General features: G+C 37.0%; 1 protein-coding gene across 1 annotated transcript; it reads left to right on the top strand.

The window, feature by feature from the left end:
- The first annotated feature begins 740 nt into the window (after positions 1-740).
- Pcdh10 (protocadherin 10) lies at positions 741-20,275 on the top strand. The gene is made up of 5 exons (XM_051185662.1): positions 741-3,434; positions 4,955-5,013; positions 5,546-5,652; positions 13,177-13,482; positions 19,994-20,275. The coding sequence occupies exons 1-5, from the start codon at positions 807-809 to the stop codon at positions 20,032-20,034; spliced, it is 3,141 nt and encodes a 1,046-aa protein (XP_051041619.1). The 5' UTR covers positions 741-806; the 3' UTR covers positions 20,035-20,275.
- Positions 20,276-20,903: the final 628 nt, after the last annotated feature.

The raw sequence follows: 20,903 nt of genomic DNA, 5'->3' as shown, positions 1-20,903 counted from the left end.
GAGGCAGGATGGACTGAAAGGAAAAGAGGCAGGTTAGAGGGGAGAGGCTCGGGAAGGAAACAGCAGAAAAGAAATCGCTCGCTGTGTTTACAGCAAAGCAAGGGACGGTTGGGTTGAGGACAGAAACAAGACTGTGAAAGCCAAGAAATGCAAATAGAGCCAAAGAGGGGAGAAAATGTCAAGAGGAACGTTCATCCGGAGAAATGAAGAGAATGAAAGTTTTATGCTGCAAAACGACTCCGTGTTTTACGGGCAGCAAATTCTCTCGCTGTCTTTAAGCCCGCTCGCGTTTGCAAGCCATTGACATCAAGAGGCATGTTCAGCGGTGCCGGCAGCATCTCCTCTTCCTTCTCTTCTTCATTTTCCTCCTCCTCTTCTTCTTCCTCCTTCACGTTTTTCTCCTATCAGAAAGAAGACAAACCTAGGACAGTCTTGAAATATCGAAATTGCCTCCTTGGGATTTGCCAGCGCCGCGTTGCGCCAAGACTGTCGGAATAAAGGAGGCTGACTATTGTATTATCGTTATTTTATTAATTGGTCAGTAGGAAGATTACATCTGAGCAGAAGGGACATCTGTCACCCTTTCTGCGTTAAGATTGAAAAAATGAGGCTGGGTTTGGGGAAGCTCTAAAATGAAGTAAAAGGAATAAAACATTAAGGCAGCCACAGAAGCCCCCCTCCCACGTAGCACACTATTTTATTTATATTTTTGAGATTATTATTTTTTTATTTTATTTTTTATTTTTGCTGGTGGGGAGGTAATCGGGTGGCTGGCTACTGGGGGAGCGGCTTCCTTTCCTTTGGAGATGATTGTGCTGTTATTCTTTGCCTTGCTCTGGATGGTGGACGGAGTCTTTTCCCAGCTTCATTATACAGTGCAGGAGGAGCAGGAACATGGCACTTTCGTGGGGAATATCGCCGAAGATCTGGGCTTGGACATTACAAAACTTTCAGCTCGCAGGTTTCAGACTGTGGCCAACTCACGGACCCCTTACTTGGACCTCAATCTGGAGACCGGGGTTCTGTATGTAAATGAAAAGATCGACCGTGAGCAGATCTGCAAGCAGAGCCCCTCTTGTGTCCTGCACCTGGAGGTCTTTCTGGAGAATCCGCTGGAGCTGTTCCGAGTGGAAATCGAAGTGCTGGACATCAATGACAACCCTCCCTCCTTCCCAGAGCCGGACCTGACAGTGGAGATCTCAGAAAGCGCCACGCCAGGAACCCGTTTTCCCTTGGAGAGCGCCTTTGACCCAGACGTGGGGACCAACTCATTGAGAGACTATGAGATAACCCCGAATAGCTATTTCTCCCTAGACGTGCAGACCCAAGGAGATGGTAACCGTTTCGCTGAGCTGGTGCTGGAGAAACCACTGGACCGAGAACAGCAAGCGGTGCACCGCTACGTGCTGACCGCGGTGGACGGAGGAGGAGGGGGAGGAGGGGAAGGAGGGGGAGGCGGTGGGGGAGCCGGCCTGCCCCCTCAACAACAGCGCACTGGCACGGCCTTGCTCACCATCCGAGTGCTCGACTCCAACGACAATGTGCCCGCTTTCGACCAACCAGTCTACACTGTTTCCCTACCAGAGAATTCACCCCCTGGCACCCTAGTGATCCAGCTCAATGCCACCGACCCCGATGAAGGCCAGAACGGCGAGGTCGTGTACTCATTTAGCAGTCACATTTCGCCCAGGGCTCGAGAGCTGTTTGGACTTTCTCCTCGCACCGGCCGGCTGGAGGTGAGCGGAGAGCTGGACTATGAAGAGAGCCCAGTATACCAGGTGTATGTCCAAGCCAAGGACTTGGGTCCCAATGCTGTGCCTGCACACTGCAAGGTGCTGGTGAGAGTGCTGGATGCCAACGACAACGCACCGGAGATCAGCTTCAGCACTGTGAAAGAGGCGGTGAGCGAGGGTGCCGCCCCTGGCACGGTGGTGGCTCTGTTCAGCGTGACCGATCGAGACTCAGAGGAGAATGGGCAGGTGCAGTGTGAGCTGCTGGGAGATGTGCCATTCCGCCTCAAGTCTTCCTTCAAGAATTACTACACCATCGTGACCGAAGCCCCTTTGGACCGAGAGGCTGGAGATTCCTACACCCTGACAGTGGTGGCCCGCGACCAGGGCGAACCTGCACTCTCCACCAGTAAGTCGATCCAGGTTCAAGTGTCAGATGTGAACGACAATGCGCCTCGCTTCAGCCAGCCAGTCTACGACGTGTATGTGACAGAAAACAACGTGCCAGGTGCCTACATTTACGCGGTGAGCGCCACAGACCGCGACGAAGGGGCCAATGCCAAATTAACCTACTCTATCCTGGAGTGCCAGATCCAGGGCATGAGTGTCTTCACCTATGTGTCCATCAACTCAGACAACGGCTACTTGTACGCCCTGAGATCCTTCGACTATGAGCAGATCAAGGACTTCAGTTTTCAAGTGGAAGCCCGGGACGCAGGCAGCCCCCAGTCGCTGGCAGGCAACGCCACCGTCAACATCCTGATTGTGGATCAGAATGACAACGCCCCCGCCATCGTGGCGCCCCTGCCAGGACGCAACGGGACTCCAGCCCGCGAGGTACTGCCTCGCTCTGCCGAGCCGGGCTACCTACTTACTCGCGTGGCCGCAGTGGACGCAGACGACGGCGAGAACGCCAGGCTCACCTACAGCATCGTGAGGGGCAACGAAATGAACCTATTCCGCCTGGACTGGCGCACGGGAGAGCTCCGCACCGCGCGCCGTGTCCCAGCCAAGCGCGACCCCCAGCGGCCTTATGAGCTGGTGATCGAAGTGCGCGACCATGGGCAGCCACCCCTGTCCTCCACGGCCACCCTGATTGTTCAGCTGGTGGATGGAGCCGTGGAGCCCCAGGGCGGGGGCGGGGGCGGAAGTGGAGGGCCCGGGGAGCACCAGCGCCCCAGCCGCTCTGGTGGAGGGGAAACTTCATTGGACCTCACACTTATCCTCATCATCGCGCTGGGCTCAGTGTCCTTCATCTTTCTGCTGGCCATGATCGTGTTGGCGGTGCGCTGTCAAAAGGAGAAAAAACTCAACATCTACACCTGTCTAGCTAGTGATTGCTGCCTCTGCTGCTGCTGCTGTGGCAGTGGGGGCTCCACCTGCTGTGGCCGCCAAGCCCGAGCGCGCAAGAAGAAACTCAGCAAGTCAGACATCATGTTGGTGCAGAGCGCCAATGTCCCTAGCAACCCGGCCCAGGTGCCTGTGGAAGAGTCCGGGAGCTTTGGTTCCCACCACCACAACCAGAACTATTGCTATCAGGTCTGCCTCACCCCAGAGTCAGCCAAGACTGACTTGATGTTCCTGAAGCCCTGCAGCCCATCACGGAGTACAGATGCTGAGCATAATCCCTGTGGAGCCATCGTCACCGGTTACAGCGACCAGCAACCAGACATCATTTCCAACGGAAGCATTTTGTCCAACGAGGTAAGGCTGAAGCGAAAGAACCATCATCTCTCATCTCCTCCATCAGAAAGCCTCCTCTAGCCTGGCCCTCTATTTCTTACAGTGCACTGTATGTTTAGAGTGTTAGCTGGTTTGTATGGCTGTGGGAAGGCGAGAATATGGGGTCACCTTTTCTCACCTCATGAAGTGTTACTTAACTTCCTTGTTGTTCCTGACTGAGCTCCACCCCTTTGATTTTATTTGCATTCCCTCCCCTTTTCCTCCCCCTTTGTTTCTTTAACACCTCCAAGTTCACTCTGCAACCCCCCCCCACGCCATATTTAAGTCCCTGCTTTCCTTGAAACCTGGGGGACTTAAGAGAAAAATCTTGAAGAGAGAAGTAGGGGTGGGGGAGGGGTTTCCTATCACTGACAAAGGTCTTTTTCTCTGCATCTGTCCCAGGCATTAATAAAATTGGTTCAATATTGTTTTTCTTTTTCGCTGCTTTCAGTCGCGTATACAAGTGAGCTATAGATTGTTTAACTTTATATGATTGCCTAAACTGGATTGCATGTTTTAGTGACCCGTTCCTTCTCTGAAAGAAAAAAAAAAAAAAAAAAAAAGCCATCACAGCTCTGGACAGCTTTAACACAAGCTCTTGAAGCCTAATGCCCACTCAGTGTGAATTTGAATGAAGTTCCTTTGGCACCGAACCCTGTAAGAGTAAACCAACTGAAAGATTGAACAATTGTTTTTACAAACAATTAACTCCTTGGCACTGTTGTTTTGTTTTGTTTTTGTGAGGAATTCCCACTGTTGATTTTCTTCAAAGAATTTGACTTGTCATTTCCCATTTCTTTTTAAAAGGTAGAGACATAGTGGCAAAGTTGGAGGGTGGAAATGTCCATGTAAAACAAAGTTTGAACTGAGGTGTGTGGGCTGTGTGGAGCTTGCAGAGGGCTTCCTGAGGGGAAGGTGGGGGAAGATTTATGACAGTCTTTCTTGGCATCTCCTTATTTTGAGTCTCAGATATAATTCAATGACTTTCACGAATATTTGTAAAGCTCATTTGTATCTTAAGTACCTCTTGAAAATAAACAAAAAATAATTCGAGAAAATATCCAAACTTTTGCTTATTGAGCGTGCTGTTTTTCTTGTGTCCATCAGTATGCACTTAAACACCCTGTAGACTGTGGAAGAAGAAGACACAGAATTCAACTTGGATAATTCTGTGGTAGATACAACAGTTTTTCAAGCCTAGCTATGAGGTTGTTTGCATTCTCCCTTTAAAGCAAGACACATTTACTGTGCACCAGCAAGTTTGTGTTTTCTTTTGTAAACCTTTATAAACAGCTGAATTCAAGAAATCTAGATTCAAATGTCTCAACACATTTCTCCTGCTCTTACCCAGCAATCACCATGTTGTGGTCCTATGAAAGCCTAAAAACTCATTCAAATATACAGTGTTTAAATCCAATAGAGTTCTTATTCTCAAAATCAAAATGAGTATTACAGCCTCTGAATTTTAGTGTTCTTTGTTTATTTTATATTTTTCCCCCCAGACTAAACACCAGCGAGCAGAGCTCAGCTATCTAGTTGACAGACCTCGACGAGTCAACAGGTATGAACTCTTTGCAATCCTTTGCTTGGTGTGTGAACCAATTCCTACCTAGTAAAAGTAGGGAGTCTGTGTCTTGTTTCATATTAAAAGACACATTGTATAAAGAGTTTGATCTAGGGCAGAGCATAAGTAGTGTATATAATTTATTTATCCTGTATATTTATTTATTTATCCTATATATAGATATATAATCTGTTTCCATTTATATAACATTACAAAATATTTTGCCAGTATCCATGACTTTTCCATATATGTGTTCATTTATATCCTGATTATGTTTTAGACATGTACTTAGTTCCAGTCATGGAATAATGTCCAACTTTAAACTTGATGTTCCAATTGACTGTGAAGGCTCTGAGATTTAAGTGAGAAAAAAATGAGCTTCACGTGTAAATAGACGTACAGAAAAATTCTGAGTCTGCAGCACACATCTGTGACCATGTGGTGGCAGAAGAATGTTTTCTGTGTTTCTTTACCTTTCTTTTCTTTTTTTTTTCTTAAATATTCTAACATTCTTCTTTTGTGTTTCTAGTTCTGCATTCCAGGAAGCTGACATTGTAAGCTCTAAGGACAGTGGTCATGGAGACAGCGAACAGGGAGACAGTGATCATGATGTCACCAATCGTGGTCAGTCAGCTGGTAAGTTTGATCAAACAGCCGTCTAAATGCCCACTCTGTAGCTGTTTATTTAAATGCATCTCCAAAGGATGATTGCTTAGGTAATGATCTGTCTTCTAGCGATCATTGTATCATTAAAAGAAGACTTTGAAAAGTGTTACTTTTCACTTTGGGGTGTTTAGGATAGGAATTACTTATGATTATCAAGAATTCCTTCCTTGTCAAATGTTGTTTTTAATAGGATTACATCACGTAGAGGTATTCACCTATCTCTTGACTAGTCCTATTCCCTATTTTCAAACACTTGGGGTATTATTAAGTTTATTTATAAAGGAGGTTACTGAGGTAAATTAACTTATTGAGTATTACAAGGGCAAGAAAATATAAATGCATGACTGAGCCCTAGAATCCAAACACCTTGCTTCCCAGAGAACTGCAATTTACATACCAAGTATCACAGGAGAAGGAATGATGTTTAAAAGTCACAAATAGGTTAAGGGTCCAGTTCCCAATACTAGGTCCCTGGGATTCAGAACACTTTGTAATTAGTATTGCTAAAACTTCTTTGATCTCTTTGTATTTTGACAACCATTAAATTTTGAACTCAAGCATTGTCTATGTGGCAGTTGAATACAATAAATGTTCTATAGTGAATTTTACTTCAGATTTCACTATATGAGTTTGACCTATGATAATGTATAAAATACTCCCATACTAATTACTAATACTAGAAGAACTCATAAGGAATAAAGTATATACCTTCAAGTGAAAGTATTTTCATATAATCATTTTATTTCCTCACTTCCATTTGGATTTCAGCCATGAACGATATTTGATAAATTCTCTTTCTTCCTAATTCTGTGTTTATTTGACACATGAGGATATGGAAAGCCTGGGAGAATTATTGAAACATCTGAAAAATATCCATCACTTGGCTACCTCTAGGTGACAACTTAGCTCTCTTGATACTTGACCTCGATTTTATTATATAGAGTGATGGAGTTTCTTATTTTCAAGGTAAAATTTCCTTAAAATAACTTGGTAGCCCTGGGAATGGTGCTGAGGCAGTGTGTCAAAGGGCAATGCACACCCCGTAGGACCTGGCAGCAGTGGTTTGCTACAAGCCTCCCAGTTGGCTAATGTGGGCTCTGTCTGTGGCTGCTTAGTCTTGGGAAACCCGGGCAGGAGGAAAGGAAAAAGAGACTGCTCAAGGGTCTCTTTATATTGCTGCAAGTCATTAATATGCAGACCTAATGAGACTTGAGAACTGCCAAGAATCCCCGGAGGTCTCTGCCCCTTGCGGGCCTTCACGCTAAGTGAACAGAGCATCTATTTAGTGTCTGGGATCCTGACAACAAACCAGACCTTGCCAGCAGTTTATATGTGAGTACAAAGTCCCTTTCATTTTTGCCCTATATGTGGTATATGATTTATTGTTATTACTTAAAAACGGTACAGTTAGAACTATGCATTCCTATTTTCCACAAGTTCCTAGTTTAACCCAAGCCTTTTTTTTTTTTTACAACAAAATGTTCTACACAAGAAAACGAAACCTGCTACATGTTACTTTGTATGCAGTTTTTTTCTTTCCCACCCACTCTCTTTTGTGTTTTTCTTTCTTTTTCTTTAAGTAGCACCCAGTTTCTTTGAGCATTTAATCTAGTCACTTAGACATACATAATGAGCCTAATAACCAATGCAAAGGGAGAGGAATGGCGAAACCTCAAGGAAGACTAGATCTGTTATATATTTCTATTACCATGTCTTCATGGTAGCTATTTTATTTCACACAGTATTGCCATTTTGTTAGTGATTCTTTCAAAGAATTTGGGATTTCAGATCCTTTTAAGGACCATTAAAATGCAAAAATGTGTTCTGCAATGCATTTTAAGTAGGCAAGGCAGTTTTTAGTTTTTGTCATCAAAGTGCTGAACTTTTTGCCCCCATATCTAAGTTGTTAAATGTGTAAAAGTGTTATAGAATTACCACTCCATTTATGCAGCTCAGTGGTTACAGGGCAGACACAATATATTGGGCACAATAATTGCTGTTTTGCAGTTTTAAGAAAGCACTTAGAGTGAGAAGTAATTGCACCTTCGTGTTGAATTGATCAGTTTTCATATTCTTAATTTTATACAAAGAAGTATTCAGAGTGTTTTTAATGTAAGAATCTGAATGCATAGAATTAAAATACCTTTTACTAGGTGACTTTTTCAGTTTATACTACTGTTTTGTGTTATAAACGTCTCAGCATGTAGCAGAAATATTTCAGAAATGAAATTTGCTCCAAAAAGAATGTGATTTATTTCTTGGTAAAGATAATTTATGTTGATCTTCCAAATTTACAAAATTAGGTATTTAGGCAAATTTCACTAAACATGTTGGGATAAAATGTAAAATGATCAGAGTAAAAGTGGAAAGATTAAAAATCCAGATTTCTTTCTTTTAGCTTATGTCTCTTGCCAGTGCACAACGTATCTTATTTTGTTTCACCTGTTCAAACTGACTAACTTTTCCTTTACCTCTTCGATTTTTCTATGTTAACTTTTCTCTTTATTTTATACTTATTTATTTGCACACAACATCTATCTATTCTCTCCTGAATTGTTTCCTGGTTCTGTCCTTTATTTTTCTCCTTCCTTCTTCTGCTGTCTAAGCCTTCAGCAGCCTGAAGCCTTCTTCATAGAAAGGCTTGCAGACATGAAGGCAGCTGCAGAGAGTCACATGAGCTTTCTCAGTTGGTCACTGCACCTGGCCCCATGCACAAAATTCCAGGGCTTGACCACTGCTCTGTAGCATTTTGCTTTCTATAACCTTGTCAAGGTGCTTTCCGTTTTTTTCAGTGCACTATTGATGCATCAGTTAGATATGGCAGAGGTCCAGAGAGATGTGGTGAAGGCTTGCATGAGCTATCACAAGAGGAAAAACCGATTAACTGCAGGCAAAAGGATAAAAAGTAGATTTAATAAACATATTTCTGAGCTTCTTTAGTAGGTCAGTATGTTAAAAGATTTATTTTTCTATCTTAGAATAATGATATAGAATATTAGCTATATGATTTTAAACATTAGTAACATAATTGAAGTAAATTTACACAAATCTATTTAGTTGTAAGGAATAGGTCTTTATTAAATGTCTATGATAAATAAATTGCACAAGAGTTATGAATTTATTATAATGCCTTTCTCTTTCAAAAGATATTCTAGAAATTGCCAGCATTGTCTTAGAATATTTTGTTAATATAATTAAAGATATTTTTATTCATAATACATAGTAAACTATTGGATATAAATTTAAGAATTAAAAAAATAGAATTATACATTTTTTAATGCAATAAGTAAAATATATCATGTATTACATTAAAATATTGGGCAGCTACTGCATCTACAACAGCATTTTTAGTTTTCATGAAGTATAAATATCATTTTCTTAATTCTAGTAAAATTCAGATGTTGACCTCAAAAACTTTGCCTTATAAATGTGGGGAATTCATGCCAGTTGGCTACAAAAGTTTGTGTTTCTGATGAACCTATGAGCTACAATCTAATAATGTGAGGAGGCTTATAATTGGAAAAAATGGAAAACAGAAAATACAGAGAGACAATTGAGAGAACTATGAGCAGTTTGGAAGGTTTTGAGAAGGGATAAAACTTTAATGTGCATTTTTATATGTTAAGAAGTAATGATAAATATCTGATCCTGGCATATTCCTAAAAATTATAATCCTCTTATAACTGCAGTTAATATATATGAAATTGGGATGCTTTGAAGAATGGCTGAAATTTTTCTCAATAATGAAATTTGTTTTTATAAATTTGTTTTCTCATATGTACTGAAGGTTTGAATAGAAAGTAATGTCCTAAATTATCAAGAAGAAACACAAATTGGATAAACCTCTAATTTTCTTAATAATAACATTTGTCAGCTGAAATACATTAAAGATACATTTAAGATACATTTATCCAAAGATTTATCCCAATCCATCTTTGTAAAATACTCAGTCTCTCTTATCAGCTGTCATATTGCAGAAAAGTTTATTCCTGAGGACTGGGAAGAAATGACTGGAAATAATGATTGCAGTAAAACTGTATATTTTAAGACCTCTTGCAGGTGTGTCCTCTGTTATTCATGTCTCCATACATAACCTAAGTTTAATCATAAATGCGTTTGAAAGAGAAAATAATGAATTAAACTTATTAAATCTTGAGCTTCCAATTTGAGCCATAAGAACTAGTCAAATGAGTGTGGATGCTCTGAATTGCATCACAGGTAATGGTTTGACATCTTTCTGTGATGTGGTCAGGTTTTCACAAGAAAGTTAAAGGCTCTTCAATGTATTTGGTAATTAAAGTTACACAGGCACTGTGACTGATGATGAATGATAAAAGGACATTGTTAGTCATCTCACAAATCCCCTGTGTGAGGACCCTTAATGGGATGCATTTATTTCATTCTCAAACTATTTATCTAAATGACAAATGAAAAAAGAGTCTATTTTCTATTAATTTCTCTGTTCCTTATTTGAAGTTTATTGATTATGCTGTGGTTTTCATTTTCATTTCTATAACTGATTTTCCTCATGAGAAATAGATCCTCTCATTTTATTGATAAAACTGGTGAAATAATCAGGCCCTAGTTGAGAACGCTCACCTTCCATTTACTTATATACAACGATATATAATATTGCCAAGAAAATTCCGTTCTGTAGGCTCATAAATTACTTTAAAACATTGCTTACGGATTTTCTATTTTGTCAAGTGACACTGTTTTGTTCCAAGCTTTCAATGCTCCTTATGTTTTTGTTAATAACATGCTATGCAAGCTTTTCATCCATTCTCAGTCCATATAATTTTTTTGCATATCATTAGGAAATTTTTGCCGATCTCTAGTAGTTACGAGATATAGAAAAACATCACCAATTTGCAAGATAAAATACACGTACAACTAAATATATGATCAAATGTACAGTTAAATATAAAGCAATTTCTACCACATACTTTCTGGTAACATCAAGATCAATCTTAACACAGGCATATTGGTTTACTAATGAGGTGACAGTAATGTGAATTACAATGAATGCTTGGATAAGAATACATAAAAACTTATAAATGGCTGGGATCTCATATATTTCAGATGCCCTATTTGCCTGATTTAAAATAATATGCATCAATCATATGACGAAAATGTTAATAATTGGAAAACCTTGCATTATAATCTTTTCATAATCAAGTATAAGAATCCTACATTAATATTTTGAACTTAAAGATCCATAATTATTTATTATCTCAGATTTTAAAAATAAATACACATAATCACTTTTTTTGTTAAATAAGACTTATGTGGTACACAACAGCTTTCTTCCTCCCAGCTCTAAAGAAAATAGACAAAATTTAACCACCAGTAGATCGAAATAAAAGTCTTGTTCCTATGCACCATATGAGCTTGTATTAGGGATGTTCTCTTTATTATTTAGCATGCTTATTTTCTTGCAGAAACAGGATATGTCTAGAGTGTAGTGAGATACCTCCAAGATCTCCATTCTATTTCCAGTCAGAGTCTGTAATCACAGCTTCAGTATTTAAACTCCTCAGGCAATTACCCATTAGTAATTTGCTTTCGGGCTTGTGCATGGAAATTATCAGTAGGATATGATAACCAAAGTTGGGTTTAGGATTATACATACATTTCTTTAAAATGAAAGTCATTATTGAGTGTGATTAACATATGGTAATTAACTTGGTGTTGTTTCAAGAAGGAAATGGCCTTCAACTTGAAAAAAAAAAAAGCAGGTAGAAATTGTACAAGTTTCAATATTTGTCTTTTGTAAACATTTTTCAAGTACACTTTCATTTAAATCAGTGTGTAATGCAATAAATCACTTAAAACATTAAAACTTCATTGAAAGCTAGAGATTTCTAGATATTGGTGCAATTAAGACTCAAGTATACTCATTAAATAAATGTTCTGTTAATTGTAAAACCTAAGCTTTTCGTACATTTGAAAGACATTATGATATAAACTAATCATGCTTTAGTTATTTGAAACTAATCAAAATTGTATTTACCAGATGGCTCAGTGGGGAAAGGTCCTTGCCTCTCAACCCAATGAATTGAGTTCCATCCCTACTAACCACATAACACAAGGAGAGAAGTCTGTGACAGTAGTCACATGACCCAACCTCCACACATATGACATAGTATGTACACACACAAAGAAGAAAATGTATATAATTTTAAAACACTAGAGAGGGTTACCAATACTTAAAACAGTCATTAAATGTACTAGCATGCTTAGAAAAGCATTAAAATGATATGTTTGTCTGCGTTCTCTTCTGTGTTGTGCTCTATATTAGGCTGTATGTAGTTCCAGTATTTGGGAATCTGAGGCAGGACAGTTAAGAATTTCAAACTAGCCTAGGGTACTTATCAATTTCTAGGTCAGCTTGAACTATGTAGCAAATCTGTGTCTCAAAATTCAGAACAAATGAAACAAAAAATATTAGATATTATTCCACAGCTCTCAGAAATTCTTGAACTAGTAAGATAACTGAGTCACTCAAGTGCTTGTCTTTGAAGCCTTAGGAGTAGAGATCAAGAACCTAAGTACTAATAGCTGAATTGGGTGTGGTGGCATTTGTAATCCCAGTGCTGGGGAAGTAGAGACAGGCAAAACCTTAGTGCTTTCTGGCCAGACAGCATAGCTTACTAGTCAAAGTCCAGGTCAGTGACAGACTCTATCTCAAAAGAAAACAAACAAAACACAGTTTGTGGCATCTGAGTAATGACATCTCTTAAATGCCCATGCATATACAAGTAGTTTCATGCATGTCTGCACACATTTGCACATGAACACACACACACACACACACACACACACACAATAAATACATACAATTCTTGTACGTGACTCAAGAACTTGATGTACTTTCTTGATCACAATCACATTTAACAGTCTTATCAGTCTAATGAGTGTGATAAAGTTTGTAGCATCACTTTCAATCTTGGTACATAAGTTTGTGTTGACTAGGACAACCATTTACAGTACAAATGAGCACTAAGGAATGTGTCAATATTATCTGTAGTGGATTCCCACTGCATTTGGTTACCTTGGCTACACTAATTATAGTCATTTGTTTTGGTTTCTGCAAGTGGTAAATAATAAGCAATTTATAGGCATATAGACAGACTGAGTTACAGTGACAGATACCTTTTGGAAGTCATTTCTCAGGAAACAAAGTACCATACTCTTCCCTATGTACAAAATGAACACAATTCTCACCATTGGCTGTTTGTCAATTTAGGCTGAATTTCTATTGAATTTTATCTACCATTTGAAATCCAAAGACTGTAGTCTAGGTGTTGTCATAGTTGGCATACCCTCTCTGTGTTTGTAGGAATATCAGTGGATGCACTTAGAGGATGTAGATTAAGAAGCCCCCACAGCTGGGATTTCTTTATCCTATCATCACAGGAGAGATTTTTCAAGTAATCTTTATCCATGTTTCTCGTCTCTTCCCTTTTGCTCTCTATGGTTTTCTTTTCCCAGGTATGGATCTTTTCTCCAACTGCACCGAGGAATGTAAAGCTCTGGGCCACTCAGACCGATGCTGGATGCCTTCATTTGTCCCTTCGGATGGACGCCAGGCTGCAGATTACCGCAGCAACCTGCATGTCCCAGGCATGGACTCAGTTCCAGACACCGAGGTCTTTGAACCTCCAGAAGCGCAGCCTGGAGCAGAGCGGTCCTTCTCCACCTTTGGCAAAGAGAAAGCCCTGCATGGCACCCTGGAGAGGAAGGAGCTGGACGGATTACTGTCTAATACACGAGCGCCTTACAAACCACCATATTTGAGTAAGTATCACACGAAAGCTTACATCAAAGTAGTTCCTCGTAAGAAATAACGGTTCACATTCTTATTGCTGAAAAGTTTGAGTTCTTAGAAATGTTGATGAAAACCATTTTTTAGGTTTAGGCAGAACTCTAAAATGAAAAACTGATACAGTTAGCAGAAAGGTGGGCTCCATGTTAGGGATGTATTTACATCACAAGGGCTTGGCTCTTATGAAAAATATCTTTAGATGTTCTTTATTTCCCTAGAGTGGGGAACCATTGTTTACTTGATTTCTGTGTAACTTAAAGAGATAATAAAAGGCAGAGTCCTTTCTGGAAATGTAAGGAATTCTGGGTATTTAACTGAGGGATTTACACATACCAGACAAGCACTTTACAGCTGAACTATACCCCTTGGCCTAGTCTGTTTCCTGTTGATACTGACTGGTATCATAAGCTAACTGTGGTTTTATCATAATGAAGTTAAACACATTAGACAAAATTTAGAAAATAGGGTAGATAGATGTATAGCCCTCATGTTGAACTTTCACTGGAGATTAGGAGGTTTGCTGGTAAGGGCTCAAGTCCATAATCAGAGCCAGAGATGCTGTGTGACAAAGGGACCAATAATCTGTAGCATCGAGAATACAGTCAATATGACCCTTACTTTAATGCTTTCTCTAAGTGTATTATCTTTCACAGCCATGTGACCAATAAAAATGCTTGGAGTTTCTATGATAGGTTTCATTTTGAGGATCTCGCTAAGAAAATTATCCCATTTATTGTTTGCTCCATGACATCAGCTGCTTTCAGTTAATGGATAAAGATTATTTGTAATTCAGTTCTGAAAGACAGAGGTAAAACCCTTGGCAACTAAATCAAAAATCGAAATCTATCTAGTATTGAAAATTCTATTGCATTCGGTATATTCTTTCATCTTCTAATATCAATAAAATATTCATTGGATCATAAACCAAAAATATAGTTTGAGAAAAATTGGCAATGTATTATTTCCATTGGGCTGATAAGATAGGAAAGATTAAAAATAAACTTGAAGAAAAAAAACCAACCTGAATACATATAAATGTAATATATAACATATTAAGACAATGTAATGCAAATATCACATAAGAAATCTGTTGAAGCATGGGTTCTAATATAGGACAATAAGAGCAGGCACATGTTCAACTGAGGTCTTCCTGAGATTCCTAAAAAGTGGTGACAATAGTGCCCATGTTGTGCATTAAGAAAGATTGTGTTCAGATTCTCAAATTACATAGGAACACTATTGACTTCATGGGATACACTATTTTACTATTGTAGAGCCTGTTAATCATGCCTTTTATGAATCACTGATATATGATTAGCCTTCATTTTTATTTATACTGTACAAAGACATAAGTACATAAATTCTTAAGAATCTAAGATCCAAACCTAGACATATTCAAAATTCTAGCATATTTAAAGAGAGCAAAATTCAAATTTTATAAAGGAGAACTATGATGAGGTCTTCTCAAATTGCATTATAGAGTTGAACTTGTTCTTATAAGTAAAATGTTTCCAAAATAATATGAACAATCCCACCTTGTTTTGTGTAACTTAAGGGATATATTAGAATTTCAATAGGAAAAATCAGAGGATATATGATTCTAAGGAATTGAAATATATACTTTCAAATGAATATTGATTTGTTCTTTAAGGAAATATTGTCAGCTAAATTCACTACACAGACAATGAAATAACAACTCTCCTTTTATAATATTAATGAGCACAATACTTGGCAAATTGCTCTTCTATGTAAAATTGGAATTTGTTACAAATAAGAAAGTAGTTATATAACTATCTAGTTTTTTTTAATAATGACCATAGTAATCATACTTATTAATGAATAACAACACTGTCCCTATTTTAGTGCAAAATTTTCTATTTTGTAAATATCTATTATTCTCATTTAGAAGCCTGAATTCAGGGATCATTGATTTCATGTGTATGGGTGTTAACACAATCAAATAAAAATCTATTATTGCACCTTGTAAATTTAGATTTAGTTGAATATTGATTGAACATGTCTGTTGAATCAAATTAGTCTCTAATTATGTTCTATATACTTCACTATTGATTTAGCCCACTAATACTGTTCTAAATCCTCAGTGTTTGAGTTGAAGTGTGACCCCAAGTGGAAAGTAAACAGAAAATAAACTATTACTATTAGTATTTATAATGTACTTAATTCACCCTAGACTTTTAAGCATGTATGAATTTCTCCCTTTTAAAAAATAACTTAGTGATTTATGTCATGGTAGACTCAATCACCCTTAACGTTTTATATTGACCCAGACTGAATAGACAGAATGAATTTTATTGTTAGTATAATATACAGTATACATTCAGTTATTCCTGATCATCCACAGTCATATGGTGAGATGGTTATACCGTGTCATTTATCATCAGGAATGGAAATATTCTCATCTTCTAAATTAAAAACCACATCCCTCATGTGATTAAAAAAGCTAAAATCTGACACTAATTACTTGCTTTTAATCAGAATGTTTAGATAATTAATGAGGTTGCTGTTTTACTTTTGCTAACTATGTGTGTAGTTTTCTAATGAGTGTAATATACATTTGATGTTTAGGAAAGTAGCTATATATTCAGTAATTTTTTTTAAGTTTCCAAAAATGTCTAGTGAGTAACCACTGTTATTTATATAATCATGATTAGAAAAGAGCAACAGGGACACAAATGTCATTGTCTATGCCAGTAACTTTTGAGTCCGATACCACTGATAGTGGTTTTTTAAAGCTGTTTTAACATTTGGAAAAAAAAAAAAAAAGAAGAAGAAGAAACAAGATGCTTTCGTACAATGAAAATGAAGTTCACTTTGAAGTGGCAATCTAAATCAGTCACATATTCTTTCTTAATGTGTAGAAAAACAACCACAAAGTTCTGCATTATCTGTTTATTAAAATGGAACTTTAAACAGATGGCATCTAGTTGATGACATCTATCAATATCTTCTTAGTCACAAATACTTTCTTACCTGTTTTCTTACTTGTATTACAAAACTATGGACTTCAGACTTGTGCCAAAACTGTAAGTTGGAAACAGATATATTACCTAGATTTACCTGAATCTTTTCACTTCAGTTTAGTTTCACTTTGCATTTTATTAGAGCAATAAAAATCCTAAAACACAAATTTAATGTTTAGCTAAAATTAATAATTGCCTTCACCAATTTAAAATGGGAAGAGACATTCCCTGGAGAGATTAAGAAATGACATTGTACTTTTGTCGTAAGGATTCTTAGGATATGTTTTTAATTATGGACATTTTATTTAAAGAAATTTAATTCTTCAAATGACAAAATCCATTACTTGAAACAAATTGGCTAGTCTCAGAAAATGAGAAACAGAAATAATTTAACCACAGAGACGAGAAGATGAATCAATCAGTGGGTAAATGCTTGCCTTGCAAGCAGGGCAACCTGAGTACAGGATCTCAGTACCTAAATAAAATGTAGGCATGGAAATAACCTTGCAGTGGCGAGGCTGGGACAACCATGTCCCTGTATGGCCAGCTAATCTAGGGGAATTGGTGAGTTTCAGGTTCAGTGAGAGAGACTGTCTCATAAAATAAGGTAGAGAAGTGACCTAGGAAGACACAATGTCAACCTGTACTGATCTGTTCATGCACCAACAAATGCACCTCACAAATATAGGCCCATTCACACTTGCATGTGAGCGTGCATACACACCCATACTCTCTAAAAACTTAGCTTGAGGAATGCAGTTGTATAGAAAAAAAAAGCGTTACTTATATGATTGACAAAACCTGAATAATTAAAATACGTATTTTACTCCTGAGTAAATACCTAAATTACTCCTGAGTATATTTTAATGTTAAACTTTTCCTTAAGATTTTTTTCAGTGACTCAATGTGGTCCAAATTAGGCAGCATAAGCAATGCAGTAATAAATGCACGAGAATACACAAGAAAAATTTCCTGATGATTTTATTATTTTCTCTTAGATATGTTTATTTACATATTCTCTTATTTATCATGTATTTGTGATATAGAGTTTTTACATGTTTATCATATTGAATGAAGTAATAAAACTTCACTGATATGATATTTTTGAAAACTTCTTAAAACCATGGAGTTTTCTAGGTTAGAGGAAACCACTTACTGAAACATACCATGGCCAATTGGTATGTTATGTTAGAAGCATCTATACTAATGCTTACTTAGTAAAAGACTACCTGTCCCACACTGTTATTATCAGCTTGTGAACTCTTTTAAAATTTTGCAGCTTACTGAGACCACAATGAAAAAGTAAAATTTTACAATATTGCACCTAAATTAGTTCTGACAGTTTACCTAGATCTCTTTTTACTAAATCCAATTTTGGTATAAAGATCATTTTGGCATCTGCTTTTTGAGCACTTCCAGCCTTGAGCTGATGGAAGTGAGGAACATTCTTTGTTTAGTAACATATCTCCCAATGTCTTCATTATCTCAGTGTGCCTTCTGTGAGTTTTCATAATTTGCTGAACTCAATAGTGTGTTAAGAGTATATACAGAATTCAAAAGAAAATGACTTTTCTTACTGATACTCATCACAAGCATAATTTTATCACTCCTTGTGTCTATTCCCCTAATACCATAAGGGTAGCAGTACATTCAATGATAAATCTACAAAGTAAGTGTTTTTTATCAAAGTATTTTTAAAAAGCATATCTGTCATATAGTTACAGCCATCAGTACAAGAAGAAAACCCTTTAACAGTTTTTCTTTTCAGCAAAATAGATGTTTTTATGTTCACTTTGCTTCACACTCTGTTACATGTTAATCAAATGTTCCTGAGAGCTCTGTTGGGGATTTCTTGTTTTTCTTTCTTAACACCCATATCCATGAGCCTAATTTACTTTAATTTCTACTTTATCCCTTTTTTGTCAAATCCCCAGTCACCTCATCCTAATGGTGCTATTTTTCTGTTAACTTCCATGACCCCAGATTTATGAAGAATCTCGTGTAAACAAATGGTTTACTCACTTCTACAGTAAACTAATGATACAAAATAATCAGTAGCAAAGCTCATCTGTTTGTCTACTGTTAGTATTGGGTATTCATCTAATGCCATTAGTCCACATATCTACAAAACATTAATCTATTCCTTGTCTCTGTCAGTACTGCATTCAACTGAAGACAGAGCTGCCTGGTTCCTCCCTATTTTTCTAGGGTCATGAGACAACTGGGTGTTACCATGATTTTTAGTCTCTTGCTTCTGGTGTATCTTAACTAATAGGATTGAAAGTTATGAAAACTCGTCTGAGAGGCAGCCGTGTATCAGAGTTTCATTTGATATGCACACATTTGCCACTGCTGATGATTTCCTACTCAGGAATTATGCTTCTGCATAGTCAACCTCATGTCATCATATACTTTTACATCCAGATGTCAAACTAGTATCGATCCAAGTCTGCGCTAATCCCTTTGCTAAAGAACTCTTATAGTTCTTTGGTCAATGTTCTTGCCTTCTTTCTAACTCTTCAATTTTAAAAGTGCCATTTAAATATTGCTTTAAATTCAGTTGACCTGCTTTTGATTATCTTATTACTGGTTTACACAAACTATCATATGTTGAGAACAAACTTCTTTGATAATTATTAAAGATATGTATAATTTGCCAGCAATTACAAATGTTGCTAAAATTTGCTTCTGTCTTATAACTTTTTCTCTGGTACAATTACTCTCTTCAAACACCCAGACCTACCAAGCAATGTATATAGTATATGTTAAACCACTTATGAACAGTGAAGAATAGCTATTTATTAAGCATATTCATTTTATATAAAGCTATCATCATTCATTCATTCATATATATGGGCATTAACACAATTTCTGTACTTTTCAGAGCAAACATTTGCTTTCATACCGTAAAATTGTAAATTAGTTTGATCCCTTATTTAGAAATTATATGTAGGGATTTTAGAGGGCAGTAGAATTTGAACTTATTCTAAATATTGAATATACTTACTCATGATTTTTAAATTATAATCTATTTTTCAACATTTTCAGAATTTAAACATATTTTGATTTGTTCTTGTAGCACATTATATCCTAATAATGATTCATAACTCTTGACACTGGATATTAATTAATCACTCCCATTTCTTACCTTCACTGTGAGACATTCCTTCAGCTTCTTATTTATTGACTACCTCATATATTATCATCCATCTTTCACTTTTCCCTAAAGCTAATAAGTACACAAGTTCTTCTAAATTTAGCCATCTTTTTCTTTATTTAACTTCTGTATGAACACTGTTTATTCAAACCATTTATAATTATAAAACAATTAATTAAAATTTCATTTAAGAATGAATAGAAAGAGAAGGGAACTGATAAAATTACCTAGTTATTTACATAATTCTTTTGCTGGGAGACTTTGTATAACCAAGGGAAATTTATTTCCTGCACACTTTCATTTTTAGCATATTAACATTTTTGTGTACTTCATTTTATATTACAGATCATTTCCACCCTCTTTCTTGTTTTGCACATTGGAAGTAAACCCATTTATACATTTGTCCATCATAAGAGTCTAACAAAAGAAGATAATCAATTAAAATCTAAGTAGAATTATTCAATGGAAAAGGAACGCCTACATATGGAATTATCTTTTCCTTCTTCATCATACTGAGGATTTCTGAATCAACATATGAATACTTTAAGTTATAAATATTCTGTAGATAATCCTGGAATATGCAAATTGATTTGCCTATAAATATCATTAAACAATATTTAATACACAGTGTCCTAGACTCTTCTTGGCTGAGTGTGTCTTCTAAACTCCTTTTTTTGGGAGTTAAAGTCATTTAGATAATATAACTTGTAAATGGTATAAGATTGTTTTATTGGTTGTTTAAGATTAAATAATTTTACAAAACTGGGCCTTATAGGGAAGAACAACAATTTACTACTTAACATTCTGAGGCAGGAGGTTCATTGCCAATCTGGTGAGTAGAGAGAACTGAAACATAGCCTGAGAGACTTATAAAGACAGTGTCTTAAAAAAGAAATTACTTAAAAAAGAAATTACTTAAAAAAGAAATTAAAAGAGGGTGTGGTGTGGTGCTCAGGAGTGAGAAAGTCATCTAAAATTTGCAGAAGTACTTAATGGGCTTAGTATAATAAAAATAGTTATATAGATAATTAGATAAATACATAAATACTAGTGAATAAAAACTATAGTCAGCCTCATCTATGCTGGTGCTATGTAGAGAATAAAAAAGTACTTGAAGTTTGAGGTGCCCTGAGACTTCCTAATCACTACAAAGAACAATCTAGGTCATATCAGCTGGATAGTATATAGAGTTCTAAAAGCACTTAATCTCAGAATATTATCATTTGTAAGTGACATGGATGGGAACAACTTGTTA

The sequence above is a fragment of the Phodopus roborovskii genome, unplaced genomic scaffold, assembly GCF_943737965.1.
Source record: "Phodopus roborovskii unplaced genomic scaffold, PHOROB, whole genome shotgun sequence".
NCBI lineage: Eukaryota > Metazoa > Chordata > Mammalia > Rodentia > Cricetidae > Phodopus > Phodopus roborovskii.
This window is presented reverse-complemented; position numbering and strand designations above follow the sequence as displayed.